Source organism: Cyprinus carpio, chromosome B23, assembly GCF_018340385.1.
Source record: "Cyprinus carpio isolate SPL01 chromosome B23, ASM1834038v1, whole genome shotgun sequence".
NCBI classification, from domain to species: domain Eukaryota; kingdom Metazoa; phylum Chordata; class Actinopteri; order Cypriniformes; family Cyprinidae; genus Cyprinus; species Cyprinus carpio.
The window spans coordinates 17952511-17969292 of NC_056619.1; the positions used below are offsets into that span (position 1 = coordinate 17952511).

A 16782-nucleotide genomic window follows, 5' to 3' on the forward strand; every position below is an offset into this window, starting at 1 on the left:
TGTGTATTTGTTGCTGTTGTTTTTTTAAAAAAAGAGAGAGAGATGATGATGATGATCTGTTGCTTACAATTCCTTCTACAACCCAGTATTGGCTAATAAACACACAAAGTACATTTACATTTAATCATTTAGCAGACGCTTTTATCCAAAGCAACTTACAAATGACAAAGTATATAATAACTTGTTTCAAAGTTTATTGTCAATATACATTCAAGTAATTGAACAAAGTGTTGAATTCAAGTAATTTAATGAACAAAGTGTGCATATTTATCTGTCACATACATAAACAAAAAAAACTGTAAATCTTCACAAGATTATAAAAAAAAAAAAAAAAAAACTTAACCAGTTACAAAATGTTTTTTAAGTATTTAAAAAGCGGCACAGTCCTTAATTAGTAATATTCAGGTGAAATAATGATTCTGGCTTGCAGAAATACAGAAGCACATTGCAGACTGCTAAGTGAATGTGGTTCTTGTATTACATGTAAACATGATTAGGCAATGGTGGCACACACAGTGAGCAAACTGCTGTTGACTAGAGTTCTGTTTGTTCGCGGTCTTATGGCGCCCTCTAGTGGCGATATACATCACGCTCCTAGACGCTCTGGCTCAGTCTGCAAGCCTCTCACTGAATGTCATTGATTAGTCAGGTTTTGAGGCAGAAGTTGAAACTCATGGTTCTTCTTCCTTCTTCATATCCCTCTGACTTAGAAGTATAAACAGTTTTGTTTACATCAATACACCTTCTTTTCTCACAGCAAGCGCCACAGCAGGACCTCAAACAACCCGTTTGAAAACTTGCTTGCAGACTTGATCTTCGCAGTGCAACTCCTATAAAGGATTGAGAGGTATGAGTATTAGTGTATTACATGCACGTGTATTACAGATTGTTATAGTGTAAGATGCTTAATTTCCCACTTACCAAATGGAGTTTGTCGTCCTCGATCCAGTGTGCCCAACCTCTGTTCTTCTTCTCGCCCTTTTGAATGCACACCACCTTGTTCCCCTCCCATGTCACCAGAGACTAGACAAACAGATTTAGGTTTAATTTCAAACAGTGGATTAAGTGCATTCTCCATATCACCTTTTCAGCAAATATTAGTATTCAAACTGCCTGAAGGACTGTCAGTGCTCTTGTGTAGTAAGACCCTCACTTTTCTACTATGAAATATGTTCTATTGATTGTCATGAAAATAATGTAACATTTTATTTTACAGTGTCCTTGTTACATGTACTTACTATAGTAATAACAGTAATGTATGTGTTGCAATATAATGACAAAACTCTGTAATACCTTGCAGTGTCTGTCATCCAGCCCCTTGGTGAACTCTTCGAACTCCTCATTGACTCTGAAGGAGAAAGTGTAGTTTCTGAAGGTGCTGAGAGTCTTGACAACGTATTGATCCCCCACCTGCTCGATCACTTTACGATGTTTTAACTTCAGGGCAATCTTGCGGGTGTACAGACTGGTCCCTGCGAGAAGAGAGTTTAGGATCTATTATTGCTGACATACAATAAAACAGAGCAACAGAATTATGAGCAATGATTAATTTCACAGGACAAAAAAATGCACTCTTACCTAAAGCAATCATGTATCGCTCAAAGTTGACATTGCTCACCATGTCCCAAGTACCACAAAGACTTACAGGCATTTTGTTAATCGTCTACAAATTATTCCAGTAGAAAACAAGGTGCAAGGTGTGCCAGACAGAAGGATTCTCTGCTCTTATATGTGTTGTTAGCTGAGTGGGCGGTGCTTAGTAATCCACGTATTCTAATATGCACGTCGTCAACTCTTTAAAGGTCATACCTTACGTAAAGTAAAACGTGTCTGGCAAGTGTTTGTGTGGAAATAGTTTGACAAAACACACCCGTAAACACAATAGCACCTGTTCAGACGCTAAGTTAGTCATATAAAATGCAACGCTTGATAAAATAAGCGGTATATTACAAAATCCTACAAGATATTCACACTCATTTTACTTTCGTTAACTTTGTTTGCATGCCTTACATTTTTTTGTTCTTCCTTGTAACTTGAGCAAAGGTTTCTTGCCAGCAAAAATAAAAAAAGTTCCATTACTGTCAAGTGATCCCACATACGACATCATCATCATCATCATCACATGAGCGCCACAAAGAAAAACAATCACGCACGTGAAATTACTGTGAATTTCTCAAAAGATGATTAGAGACCGAAACTTACTATTTTGAGCATGTGAGGATGAATAGGTGTCACTACAATTGAATTAAGTGGCATTATAGCCTATGGATAAAATAAATCTGCTTAAAATGTAGGCTGTTGTGGATCATCTGTTTAAGCTTAAGACATCTTTTTTCAATCACATGACTGATTAATCAAATCGGATCACAATAAACAAAACTACAAGGTGTCAAATGTGACTTGGAAGTGCATATTACACCTGCTAAGATGTTTTTATTATATGCAAATGTCATCAACCAAAGTGACACAATCACTAAAAGACCCGTTCATTTTATCAATCAATGAAAAATAAATCTTTCGGTCATATGAGTTTTGTGAGTCAGGGAATCTATGTCCTCTATGTAATATCCTTTTCATGTTTAGTATTTCTAAATTTTACCAGGTCACGAGGACATGCCTGAGAGAGAATATAGATCACAATGGATATGTTTAAGTGTGAACTTAACAGGAAACAAATTGTTTCACTATATGCAAGGCAGAAAGAAAGGTTATGTCCTAATCATGTTATTCCTGGGAATTCCCACTTTTATTTAGTCTATGCGTGCTAAACCAAAAGGCCTCATATATTAGCACTGATCTAACAGGTCTTCAGATTAAGATCATGTTTTGTAACTATGAAAAAGCTTGTAAGACCGTCACTGTCAAACTGCTGTTCTCAACATGCCAAGATGTCAGCACTAAAACACACAGATATGTAAAAATATATATGTTTAAATGCTCAGAGCAAATTGTCTCACTTGTCAAATAAATGTCACTGAGCAAAAATCATAGCTTGAATTCTAGAGCAACCTTCACAATGACCCTTAACACCAGTTATATAAGCATTTGGTTTAAAAGATTACAGATATGTATTAAAATAAAAAAAGAGAGGTTACACTTTACTTTAAAGGACATGTAAGTACCGAGTAATATTAATTAAATACATGTACTTACTATATGTTTAGGGTTAGGATTAGGGTTACTTGCATGTAATTATGCATAATTTATTGTTATTATAATCGTAAGGACATGTAACGTGTAAAAAGGACACCTTAAAATAAAGCGTTACCAAAAGAGAAAAGGATGATTGTAAACAGATTTTTCATTTATTAGCACCCAAAAATGGAAGAACATTTATTGGAGGCAAACAGTGAGCTTGAAACTCAGAAATAATTGATAAAAATTCCTCTTCTAAAAGTGATTTTCTATGTTTGGCAGTGAACTATAATAAAAGTAATTCTACGAATGCATCAATCTTCATTCAAATCAAATCAAAAAATATTTTACAAAATGTATCATATTATTTCTCATACTGAATCATTCATGATACAATGTAAAGCAATCACTCACAACCAAATGAGTTCAAGGAAGCAAAATGAACAATGGATCAAGTGTCATTCAAGTTCTACAAGAACAAGAAACTAGCTCAAAAGCAGCAGAACATCAGTCTAGTTGGCGCTGGTGTATCTCTGAAAAGGGGCGAGGATAGCATTATCATTCTTCTGCTCGCTCTCAACGCTATACAGACTGTGTTCCTGAATGTAGCGCACCACAGGGTCAGGCAGCAGGTAGCGGACACTCTGTCCTCTGCGTAGGGCACGGCGAACATGGGTGGCTGAGATCTCATTGGTCACCCATTCCCGAACCATATGGATGTTCTTACGGTGTTTGTATAGCACATCAGACTGATTGATAAACTTCTCAGGGTCACTGCCACATCTGGTGATGCACGCCACACCGTAGCGACCCACAATCTCCTCAATGTCCTCCGGCTTCCAAAGGTTGGGGACACCAAATGACTCCAGCACATCAGCACCACACAGGAGGTTCAGGCGAGGGGGGTCTAAAATACAGATTTATGACAATGATACACATCATATTAGTGATACTGACTGCTTTAATCATGGACCTTTGTATGAAAGTCATGAAATCACTAAAGCATCATGTGACACTGGAGCATCAAAGAGATGAATTAATGTTAAAAATCAGTGCTTACTGCAAAATCCAGTAGGGAACACAGTAGGGTATATTATCAAAAAGCATTTCTCCTTTTTCTCTTCATTAGTTGCTTCAATTCTCACTTGTTACACCTATAGATTTGCTTCGAAGTGTTCCACTTGCAGAGGAATGCTGTCAGACAGTGCCGAGAGATGCAGACTGTGCTGAACTGTGTAAATATTAGTCGCTGTACATTGTTTCTCTGCTGTCGCGAGGGCACAACAGCTGTTAATTTTATTGACTGTTGTAAGGTATTGTGACATTATAAGGTAAACACCCTTTTAGCCGCCCTGAGCAGTAGGCACATTTATCCTATGAAGGATTATTCTATCATACCCTCTTTTGTGTTAATATAAGAAGAGCTCTGGCAGATGATTGTATTTTGCTCCAGCTTTCTCCTTTTCCCACACTTCACTGTATCCACATCATCGTTGTTGTTCTCGCTGGAAATAAGTTCTGCATGGTGCCTAGTGAAGATCAGAATGATCTGATTAGATGTAAATTTGGCATAAAACCTGACGTAGTAGCACATCAAATATGACGTCCAGCCACACAAAATCAGATGTGAACTCGTTCAAGAATAGAAAACACTGCAATACTTGCAAAACAAAATGGGTGTGTCAGATTTATCTTTCACTTTACTCAAAATGAAACGTTCACTGTAATCACGTGATCTTAAGATGTTCCCACCGAACTACTTTGGCTGTCTCCACCCACTCCAGCTGCTGGCTCTCCCAGTCATCCACTGTGATCCAATCAGAGTTCAGCGTGGCTAGTCTAGCCATCTCTAACCGATGACTGGCTTCAATCAGACCTTTCTTTTTGTTGGTTTTTTCAAATTGGGGGGTTTTTGCTTTTAACAATTTTTTTCTTCCTAAGTCCACAAAAAAAGTTACGTATGTTAAATATGCATGTTTGATAACACAACAAGGCACAGTCCACCCCAAAAATAACATTTTGTCATCATGCTTATGTCATGTTGTTCCAAAATTGTATAAATTTCTTTCTTCTGTTGAACACAAAAGAAGATTTCGCAAAGAATGTTGATTAACATCAATAGAATTGTTTTCCATATTATGGAGGTTAACTGTTTGGTTGTTCTTTTGCGCTCAACAGGAGAAAAACTCATACAGGTTTGGAACAACATTTTCATTTTTGTGGTGAACTAGGCCGATACCTTTAACACATTATTAATATAAATCATACCAGTGTCTTCGAGGTGATCCCGAGCCAGTTCGAACATACGCAGGTGCATGTTTGTGATGGGGTTGAAGGACCCACATGCCAGCAGCACCACTTTGGTTTTCTCTTGTGATGACATTGATCATATAAAAAATGCTGTCTGCTGAAAAAAAGACATCAAGATAAAAATATATAGACAACATATTTTATATAAAACACACATATATACAAATTAATAATAATAATAATAAAGGTTTGTTTCTGGCGGTATTGTTGTTGCAATTAAATATAAACTTATATTAAATATAAACTTATATATAAATTAAACTGATATCACAACTAAATCTCGTTTCTTGTCTCATAAGTGTAAGTAGCAAGATGTAGCATAATTAATACTATAGTTCACGAGGAAACAGTGTAATAACTATTCTTAAAATTCAAACGGGTTTAGGAATGATATTATATACAATAAAACGCCATTTCACATATATATGCAATAATATGTAATGAAAGCAGAACTAACGTTAAACGTGTTTACTTCTTACCAAATCAACAAACTTGTCTCGTGCTTCCTATTTATCTGACAGCAGAGTGTTTCAGTAAAACTTCACCGACTGCATTAAACCAACAGATGCAGCGAAATATTGCTCAAGGGTAGACAAACTGCAAGACCAACTAAATGTGAAGGTCTTAACATATTCCTTTCCTATTTTTAGCCTTGTCCTGATATCAGTGCTGTGAAACAAATACTGAACGCGAGTGTGACCATGCGCAATTCATACGCGTTCAGAGTGTGTTCATGATAATCAACTCTGCGCAGTTTACGCAGAAGAGCCATTGGATTTCTATTGAAGATAAACAGTGCTAGCAAACCACGCCTTAGCAACTGGATTTAGGAGCTTAAATCTTATTGTAATTTTGTCTTTATCAGTTGGACGTTTTTGGAGGTAAAAGAACGGGTGAGAGTTACTACTTGATTCACGTAAAACCACGTCGTTTAGGACTCTACAGTTCGTACATTTGTTTGTTTTCATATATTTCAGAGCAAGCTAAGCTAACTGCGCAGTGAGAGAGAATAAAGCAGGGTGACAAAAGAATGTGATACCAGATCTGTCATGATTAAATAACAGTATTTACCTTGATACAGTCAACAATACATACTAATTCTGATCAGTTCAGTTCCCTGTGTGGATATCGGAGCACATCAGCTGTGACATTCACATATGTAGCAACAGTAAGAAATGTCATGTTTCTTATGAAAAGATATGATTTGTGCCTGTTATTTATTTCAGTAGATAAAGAATGGCTTCTAGAGGGGCATCAGAAACAAGCAAACTGAGACAAAACATGGAAGAACAGCTGGACCGGTTAATGCAGCAGCTTCAGGATTTAGAGGAGTGCAGGTAATGGCATCCCAGCAGTTCTCTGTAACACATCTCCACATTCAGTTACATAAACATTTTTTTTATATATTTTTTTTTCTATTGCAGAGAAGAACTTGAAGAGGAGGAATATGAAGAAACCAAAAAAGAGACACTAGAACAGTTGAGCGAGTTCAATGAGTCATTAAAGAAATTGATGTCTGGGAATATGACACTAGTTGATGAACTGGGGGGAATGCAGCTGGTAAGAATGTAGATTTTATTGTATTTAAGTTCATATGTGACCCCACACCACAAAACCAGTCATAAGGGTCTTTTTTTTTTTTTATTCAGATTTTACATCATCTGAAAGCTGAATACATAAGATTTGCATTGAAAGTGAAGTGACATACGGCCAAGTATGGTGACCCATACTCAGAATTCGTGCTCTGCATTTAACCCATCCAAAGTACACACACACAGCAGTGAACACACACACACACCGTGAACACACACCTGGAGCAGTGGGCAGCCTTTTATGCTGCGGAGCAGTTGGGGGTTCGGTGCTTTGCTCAAGGGCACCTCAGTCGTGGTATTACCGGCCCGAGACTTGAACCCACAACCTTAGGGTTAGGAGTCAAACACTCTAACCATTAGGCCACAACTTCCCCAAAATAGTACAGATTGTTAGTATAGGACAATATTTGGCAGAGATACAACTATTTGAAAATCTGGAATCTGAGGGAGCAAAAAAATCAAAATATTGAGAAAATCACCTTTAAAGTCCTTAGCTTATTAATGCATGTTACCAATCAAAAATGAAGTTTTGATAAATTTCCTACTGTAAAAATACAAAATATCTTCATGGAACATGATCTTTAGTTAATATCCTAATGATTTTTGGCATAAAAGAAAAATCTTTTATTTTGACCCTTACAATGTATTGTTGGCTATTGCTACAGATATACCCGTGCTGCTTATGACTGGTTTTGTGCTCCAGGGTCACATATATATGTGTGCGTGTACAGAATTTAAAGGAATCATTCTTTTTTTCTGTAAAAAGACGTTTAGACTGATGTCTACTGATATAATTAACTATGCATGCTGAGAGATCATTTATGACTGCAAATATTTCTCAGGCGATCCAAGCTGCCATCAGTCAGGCATTCAAGACGCCAGAAGTCATTCGGCTGTTTGCTAAAAAGCAGCCAGGGCAATTGAGGACAAGACTGGCTGAGGTGACAAGCACATGTTAACATTTTCAAATATGCAAATATATATGCAAAGACTTAAATATGTTGATATGATACTGTATGAATTCAGATGGACCGTGATGTGATGGTTGGAAAGCTCCCTCGAGATGTGTACACTCAGCAGAAAGTGGAGATCCTCACGGCTCTCAGAAAACTTGGCGAGAAGGTGAGAGGGCTATTACTGACACAGATACTCTCACATCTATTTCAAGACTCACATGTTAAACCATTTCTGATATCTGTAAATTGTTTGAATGCACAGCTGACAACAGAGGATGAAGCGTTTCTTGCTGCAAATGCTAGTGCCACTCTGAGCCACTTTGAGAAGGTGACTGCGAGCCTGGGTAAGATGCAAAGCAGCTAATTATGACTATTGAAGCATATTTTGCTTAATAAATACCTCTTTAATAATCAAATATATCTGACCTTTTTAGGATCTGAAGATAAGATAATGGCATTGGCCAGTTCTGGAGTTGGGAAGACCCCGACATAAAGGTTTACTAGGATTGACATTTATTGTGAGTGTGGCCTAAATGCTCTCCGTGCATTTTACAGTATTTACAGTCATTTTTTTTTTAAACAATGGTTGCAATCTGTACATTTAGGAACAGAACTTTCAGATGACATCATGTGGTCACTCAACCTAAAGTATGTACATTAGGATTCATTAGACAGTTATTTGTATTGTATACTTCCTATACATTTTATGTTTGATTGTACATTTTGATTCGGGTACAGTGGAAGAAAATTCTTTACTTTTTCAGTGAAATGTCTCAAACATTTACAAAAGCTCATTTTATAATAGTTCTTATTTTCTGAATACAGAGAGGTAAGATCCTGATTCTTTTTTAACCCTCTGGTTGTAATGTAATTTATTAACCTTATCATCAAGCTGTTGCCAATAAGCCTTTTGGTACTAGTATTTGATAGTAAAATAGACTTTAATTACTATGCATTTTAATTTGGTTTGTCATAACTTTTTTTAACCAGTGTGATATTTGTAAATACTTTGTATTTGAATATATTTGGTGATCAACATCTTAAAAGTTGTCAGTGTTTTGTCTTTTCTCTCTTCTCAACATTTTTTTTTGTGATGCATTTGGTTGGAAAAGATCAAAAACGGGTTTAATCTCTGCAAATTCAATTACAGACTGGATTGTGATCTTTGGAAAATCATTATATGTAAATGCTTATAAACCTTATAAACATTTCCAAATTCCACACTATCATTCTAATCATTTTAGTACGATATTAGCCGCTTCTATAGACGTTTTATAGATATGAATTAGATATGAGTATTTTTCAGTTTTCAAGCACAAGGTGGCACTATAGTCCTGGCAGCATTACTGTGGTCTGTAATTCACCTTCATCATAGAGGCCTCATTAATGATGAAATACATGAGGAAAGATCAAGGTGAATGATCAATTTTTTGGATATAGAAATATTTTTTATCCTTTAAGCGTTAAAGAAACAAGGATGGTAGAAGCTTTTAAACGGAGTACACTTATTTGAATTTATATATTTTACTTATTACATATACACATTTAAATACTTTCTATGTGTATGTACTACTGTGTATACATGTACATATAAAAATGAAAATATTTTTAAAATTACATATACACATTTGTATTACAGTAAAATATAATATACAAAAACATTAATTCATAAAAACAAAATTGTGCTAATGCAAAGGTAATTATCAAGCGAAATAATCGAAACGCCAAGACAAATTTATTCCCATCTCATCCTTTATTTTGTTCATGAGCAAGCATCAACTTCACTATAATTATTCCTCTGAATAATAGAAAAGTGAATGAGCTGGAAGGCAGCATCCAACAGTTCTACAACATCCCCAGCTTTCATTTCTAGAGCAAAAAATTTAAAGGAATTCAAAACGTGAACAATGACCACTGAAGGCTGCAAATCTGAGACAGATAATCTTTGATTCAGTAGTATAACCAGTATCCTATCCCATCTACTCCACTCCAAACCCACAGTACCGTGTGCCAGTTACAGGAAATATTTATATCTTGTGTTATACATGCAAAGACAATGCCCCATTAGACACTCACCATCTGCAGCCGTTCACACTCAGCACAGACTGCTTATTTATTATGGAAAGTTTCTGCGCCAGTGTCTTAAAATCACATTGTTTGAAATACAATTCATATGATGAGAACCTGCAGATGAATATTTGTATCAGGGGAAAGGAGGGAAGATACAAACAATTGTGCGATTTTCAGTACAAACATTGATTATACTAAATTTGGTCTCATGGAATGGTTTACATCGATTAAACGGTTTTTAAAACGATTGCAAGTTGAGAATACACTGTGAGAGACTATTACATTTGTGTGAGAAATCACGTATTTGCTTCTTGTGAATTTCATGCTGCCCTCTACAGCGTTATCAGGAGATACACCTTTCACTGTACACATATTGTTCAACTCATACCCACGTATGCTGCCTATAATAATGTACATCTTTTCGAAGTGGATTTCCTCAAACATGATTTAGTATAATATTCATTGATGATACAGTATGGACCTATTATTTTCTCTACACATCAACATGAACACAAGACATCTACTGTATGCAGGACAATTAAAACGTCCACTCTTGATAAAACTAGCTGTTGATCCCTAACGAAAAATTTGATAAAATGAAAATCACTTCCCCATACCTGTAAGAAATCTAACATGAAATAATTATAAAATGCAAAAAGTAAAATGGCATGGATGAGTGTTTGGTTAGTTGTGTTATTAATGCGCTGTGACAGGCAAAAGGCACTCCCAACTCCACCAGCTGAATTCTGGACCTCTTTTTAAAAGCCCTGTCAATTTTAAGGGGGAACCCGATGACTAAAACATGTAACAAAAACTAAAACCAACAAGAAAAGTCTCCCGTCGCCCTTTCATGGGTCACAAAAATAGACCTTCTCGACAACTTCCCGCATTGTACCTTTTCTGGCATAAAATTATATTCATATCACCAGCCTAGGCCTCAAACTGAGAATATTCATGCATGTAAACATGAAGAACCCTAAAGCTTCACATCCGTCTTTACGAAACAATCAAACAATGTACAATCTCCTAAATAATTAACATTCTTTTTCGAGCCTGACGGGAACGGAATATTATTTTTCCCAATAGCTAACCGTTTTCGGAGGGGGTGCATCCCGAAATGTCCAATCACAGTAAGAAAATGAAACTATGACACGATTCTGAGAGCAACTACGAAGAGATATGACCTGCAAATCTGGAGTAGATTGATAGCGTCACCAAAAAAGGAATAAAAGTTTACCAAATGTAAACAAATATCTTCACACAACTCTACAGTACAGTTCCATGTACAATAAAATCCAACGGCCATACTGCAAAAATATTTTATGCTTTAAAAGTTGAAATTCGTTTCTTTTAATGCGCTGTGACAGGCAAACTAGCCCTTGTAATGCTTTTAAGGGGCATTGAAATGACAAGAAAACAGGTTAACCCTGAAAATAAAAAGCTTTAAAAATACAAAATTAGGTATATATGAAATAAAAATAACCCCCGATAATTTTGTTCATATAACTGACCATCTCAAGCCAGTATTTTAGCAAAAGAGGTCTGTCAAAACAGTACACAACAGACCTTTCGATGCTCACATTGTGGATAAATCACCAGCGCACCCGTTTTCATGTGGTTTCAGTCATAAATGTTATTCAGACTGGGTTATGAGAGTGCATACTGTGATTCCAATTGGTCTCGATTTATTACAGAAAATACAAGCACTATCACTTTAGAATGGCTTAAATAACTGCAGTGTGCCTAAACTGTACAACATACAGTACCACGCGAAAAAACAACAACTGTATATTCATCACCTGAATGTGATTATTAGTCTCCAAAACGTCACTGAATTAAAAACATTGAAGCCTTGGTGTAGCTTTTGTGCCATTGCAAGCCCAGCTAGAATTAGCATATGTAAAGCCAAAGCACTGAACCAACTCTACCAAACAGAACGGAACGAAACAAAAAGAAACACACCCACCTCCAAGAGAAAAGACTAAATGAACGACACTTTGCCACAGAAACCTCAGCCTCTGTCATGGGTTTCTCTCTGTGAAGCGGACGTTTTTTAGTACGAGCATGAGATTCACTGAAAGCTTCTGAAACATGCTAAGAGCATCTGACATAAATATCCTACAGCAGGTACTGTGTCTTTTTAGACACCTGCAACCGTTGGTTAGGCTTTCACTAACACATTGACTAATTACATGGTTTTGTCTTATTTACAAAATATCAAAAAGCTGTTGTTTTCTTCCATACCCAAGACTGCAAATCTTGCCATGCAATATAAAGTGATCGGAAAGAGTTTTCCTCAAAATTCCTGTAGCAAATCAACCTAGAACGTCATGTGCAAGGAATATACATTAAATCATTCTCGAAGCTCAACTTGAAAGGAAAACTGCAGGGAGGTATCCATACAGAGCTGAAAGAAAATGCAAACGTAGGCCAGGATTTCCTTGGATAGGACAGAAAAAGATTCAATAAATTAGGAACTTGTATTGAGATAGCTGTGATACTAAACTACACTGAATACCACCACGATAAGATGCTGATAGGGAAGCCTCGGCGGGTGGAAATGAAGCGGACTGTCACGACAGACACTGGATATATTCGCATCTATATTGTACATATATTGTATAATCGTTTAGTTTTCAGTGTTTTTTCCACGTTTTTACACATGGCTCCTTAGGTAGGGGGAACATGGGCGTCCCTATTGGCAGAGGGATGTGACTGTGCGTGGGTGGATGTGTGTGTGTGTGTGTTGGTAAGTAGTGTGTACTGTGTGCTCAGGAGGATCAGTAGGTGGAGTCGTCCCACTCCAGCTGCTGCTGTCTGCTCGAACCCTGCTGGTCTTCCTGTTCGCCGCCCTCATCCTCACTGCTGTCTGACTCCGCACTGGTGATGTCGTCTTCCTCCTCTCCGTCCTCGCTCTCTTCCTCTTCCTCGTCTCCTTCCTCTTCACTGCTGTGCTGATCCTCATAAGTCTGAGAGGAAGAGAGAACTGAACGTTCTTTATACTGAATAATAGACGTCTGCTCATTCAAAAGAGTGGATTTATGAGCAATCATATTCTTATTTAAAAAAACGAAAAACTAAAAACACATGGGTACCCAAACTTTTTTGTCAACTGAACCCCTAATGTTAAGTACTGAAGCATACTGTGAGATTTAAGGTCAATATTTCAATCATTTAACAATAATTTTAGGTTCACTGTTCACTGATGTTGATTAATGTCACATGATATGCAAGTAAACAGATAAAATATTTAAACTTTTGTAGTAAGTGTTTTATTTTGTTTTTGTGTATGTGTGCGTGTGTGTGTGTGTGTGTGTGTGTGTGTGTGTGTGTGTGTGTATATATATATATATATATATATATATATATATATATATATATACACACACATACATATATATAATACACACACACATATATAAAATAGTGATTTTATAATTTATATAGAGTTTGGTAAAGTTATAAGGCTATATATATATATATATATATAATATATATATATATATATATATATATATATATATATATATATATATATATATATATATATATAGTGACTATATTATGTATAACATACAATATTTATTATTTTATTATATTTGATTTATTATTATTTGTTTTTTAGTTTTTTATAGTTTATTTGATATTTTGTATTATATGATTATTGGATTTTAAAATATATATACAAACATTTTCAAAATTCTAAAATATACATTAAAAAAATTTATTTTATGGAAGTCTGTGCTTTATGAATCACATCAAATGGTCTCTCTATAAGTGCAATATCCCTTGCAAAAAATAGCTGTTTAGTTTATTGAAAATCCATATTAGCAGACAAATGAATAGGAGGAGGAGGGATGGTAATAAAGGGGCATTTTTACAAAGGTACATTGAGTTTTTAATGGGTTTAGCCCTCTGCTGCATTAACTATGTATGAGTGCTCTAAGAGCACTGAGCGAACGAGCTCTATTTTAAGAACACACCTCCATTGGGTTGACAGTAATGGTGAGGGCAGAGTCATCCCAGTCCATCTCATTCTCTTTGCCGTTTTCCTGGTCCCTCATGGTGCGCTGGTGGGCAGCACGGATACGGAAAACGCCCAGGATGATCATAAACACCAGGAAGCTCACACACACAACGATAACGACGGTGGCAGCACTGGGGACAACTGTGAAGAGTGGATGGACACAGATTAGCATTTGGTATTTAGGGTGAAAAAAACCTAAAAGAGGTGTCCCTCACCGACTGTCCAGATGTTGTAGACTGCACTTGTATATAATCCCTAAAAGTGCGCCATTAAAAACAGGCTAAGTACACAGCGTTCCATAACTGCCCTACTTTTTAAATTGACTTTAAGCTGCAGAAAAACTCATGGAAAGAAACTGAATTCAGTTTTGAGCTCAACATTAAACTGCTTATTCGTTTGATTAAAAAGTCTGGATTATCTTTAATGAGAGATTAGTGCAATAATCTAGGAGAGATACTGTGAGATGAAGCAGCCAATGAAACGCCTTTATCTCCAAGAGAAGCTGAACAGATGGATCAGAGGACGGGAGGCGAAGGAAATGGAGGGATGAAGAAGAAATACCCGAGGCCTGATGTGTGTTGGCCAGGTTGTGTCCAGACAGGTCGACTGAAGCGTGCTGTACTTGGTTGATGAACTGAGGCTGTACCATAGCGTTGTTAGCATGGTCCATGGGGTTGGCTGTATGGATCACATTGACCTGATAGCATAAACAATAAAGACGGTCACGCACCAGGCATTGGTGTAATACAATACAATCCCATTTGTCTCTTTATATCCTTTGACTTACTTTGATATAGACTTGTATATAGCATTTTTATATTAACAGAACCCTTAAACAAATAACAACTGATTTTTATATAAAGCATTTATATTAGTATATACATAATGATACAATAATAAAAAAATGTGCATGAGACCATATATAAGATAAAAACTAAATGCTTAAAAATAAAAAACTGAAAGTGATTTAAATAATTTCATTTCAGTCTACACACTACAGCCGAGGAATTTGGTGACCATAAGATTTTTTTTTATTTAAAACAATTACTCAAGGTGGCATTTTTTATTTATTTATTTATTTATTTATTTATTTTTTTTTTTTTTATTTTTTTGTTTATACTGTTTTTCATTTTAACTTTTTAATTGTTAAATCATTTTAATATGTTGATTTGGTGCTCAAGAAAAAATTCTTATTATTATCAATATTGAAAACAGTTGTCTTGCTTAATATTTTTGAATAATTGTTTTTCAGGATTCTTTGATGTATAGAAAGTTCAAAAGGACAGCATTTATTTCAAAATAGAATTCTTTTGTAAAAGTATAAATGTCTTTACTGTCACTTTTGATCTATTACAATTATTATAATTTATTATAATTATTATTATCATATAATACATTCTTGCCAAATAAAACTATTAATTTTTACTGGCCCCAAACCTTTGAAAGGAAGTGTGTATATATACCATTAACTATAGTTAACATAACTTAGGTCCCATGGTATTTTAGTGGAACATTTTAGTAAAGTTAATAAATTATGTGTGTGGTCAGCCATACCTCGACTTTGAATTCATTGCTGATATACCGGCCATTGAGTTCAGAGCAGACGAGTTTAAACTTCCTGTCAAACAATGCCTCTGTGTGCCAGTTCCTGTAACGGATCAGATGCAGGACCTGTTCATAGTTCGCCATGGTGTTAACCCCTGTGGACAGAGACAAGCTGTTATTACAGTACTGATGCTTTTAATACTATTAGATCAGCCATTCAGCAAGATCTGGATATAAACTACCCTTAACAAATCAAACACAGAAGTGTGTAAATATATAGCAGAAGTTTGTTGATGTAGATGGATGAGTACCTGTGATGACCATGCCCACGTTAGAAGAGCTCATCTCCAGAGCTCTCTGCTGGATTTGGGCCAGATCCACCTCCAAACTCTCATGATCTCCATTCAGTTCATCTCCCACCACAGTCACCTCACACGTGTCCAAGTTATGCATGATCTCCTCAGATACCACCGTCTCTTGCACTGCCAAAAAACAAAAAGCATTCGTCAGTAAGTTAGAGCAGAACCTCTCCATTTGATTCAATTTCATCTTAAAAAAGTCAGAACCCGTCCACCATGCAATTTCATTGCAAATATCGATTGCGAGGAGTAAAGTAATCTGTAAGAAATACTTACAATGCACTAAAATTTAGAATAAAAATCATTAGCTAAGACAAAAACCTTTTAGACTTTCTTTCATCCCAGAATCCATTATATAGACAACATCAATATTTCTACCACTTATTAGAATATAAACATTCAAAAGTTTATTCAAAGAAGCCGTTAAATCATTTTTTCATCTTTCATAATCCATTTCCCCTCTCTCCACCTTTCTCAGCAAAGTGTGTGACTCTCACATTCCCAGCGTACCTGTGGGATCATCCTCGGCTTCGGCTTCGGCCTCAGCTTCCACCTCCACCTCACGGGTGATGGTGCTGACGATGCGCAGCTCAGGGAAGAGCGTAACGCCCTCCGTGCTCTCAAATTCAGCTGCTCCACGGGCAAAATGGTCAATTCCACTGAGGCTGATCTTTGGCTCCTCTGGCTGGAGAACCATCACGTAGCCTTCAGAGTCAGAGACGGAGATGCACGTCTCCTCATTGAAGCATCTGAAGAATTACAAAGGAGGTCAATTATAATACATTCAT

General features: G+C 36.2%; 4 protein-coding genes across 11 annotated transcripts in view; 1 reads left to right on the forward strand and 3 right to left on the reverse strand.

Moving 5' to 3' along the window:
• Positions 1-230: 230 nt before the first annotated feature.
• Positions 231-1739, reverse strand: LOC122134065 (retinoid-binding protein 7-like). The gene is made up of 4 exons (XM_019126159.2): positions 1579-1739; positions 1294-1472; positions 922-1023; positions 231-830 (listed from the first exon to the last, which is right to left on the reverse strand). The coding sequence occupies exons 1-4, from the start codon at positions 1649-1651 to the stop codon at positions 777-779; spliced, it is 408 nt and encodes a 135-aa protein (XP_018981704.1). The 5' UTR covers positions 1652-1739; the 3' UTR covers positions 231-776.
• Positions 1740-3283: 1544 nt separating this feature from the next.
• nmnat1 (nicotinamide nucleotide adenylyltransferase 1) lies at positions 3284-6119 on the reverse strand. Its single transcript, XM_042750818.1, has 5 exons — positions 5925-6119; positions 5404-5542; positions 4888-5071; positions 4534-4664; positions 3284-4042 (listed from the first exon to the last, which is right to left on the reverse strand). Exons 2-5 carry the CDS (start codon positions 5516-5518, stop codon positions 3648-3650), a joined length of 825 nt encoding a protein of 274 aa, XP_042606752.1. The 5' UTR covers positions 5519-5542; positions 5925-6119; the 3' UTR covers positions 3284-3647.
• A 55-nt stretch (positions 6120-6174) lies between these two features.
• On the forward strand, positions 6175-9039 carry lzic (leucine zipper and CTNNBIP1 domain containing). Of its 5 annotated transcripts, XM_019126158.2 has the most exons (8): positions 6175-6338; positions 6672-6782; positions 6870-7005; positions 7880-7978; positions 8064-8159; positions 8256-8337; positions 8428-8511; positions 8599-9039. In XM_019126158.2, exons 2-7 carry the CDS (start codon positions 6682-6684, stop codon positions 8484-8486), a joined length of 573 nt encoding a protein of 190 aa, XP_018981703.1. In that variant the 5' UTR covers positions 6175-6338; positions 6672-6681; the 3' UTR covers positions 8487-8511; positions 8599-9039. The 5 variants fall into 5 exon arrangements, with proteins under 5 accessions (XP_018981703.1, XP_042606749.1, XP_018981702.1 ...); XM_042750815.1 differs by having other exon boundaries at positions 8428-9039; XM_019126157.2 differs by having other exon boundaries at positions 6675-6782; positions 8428-9039.
• Positions 9040-9727: 688 nt separating this feature from the next.
• LOC109060964 (calsyntenin-1-like) overlaps positions 9728-16782 on the reverse strand; it is a 35806-nt gene continuing 28751 nt past the window's right edge. For all 4 annotated transcript variants that reach the window (XM_042751129.1, XM_042751127.1, XM_042751128.1 and 1 more), the window contains 6 exons: positions 16505-16743; positions 15947-16117; positions 15645-15790; positions 14652-14787; positions 14047-14231; positions 9728-13032 (listed from right to left, as the gene is read on the reverse strand). In XM_042751129.1, coding sequence (XP_042607063.1) covers positions 12844-13032; positions 14047-14231; positions 14652-14787; positions 15645-15790; positions 15947-16117; positions 16505-16743 — 1066 coding nt within the window. In that variant the 3' untranslated portion in view covers positions 9728-12843. The remainder of the gene's footprint in view (positions 13033-14046; positions 14232-14651; positions 14788-15644; positions 15791-15946; positions 16118-16504; positions 16744-16782) is intronic.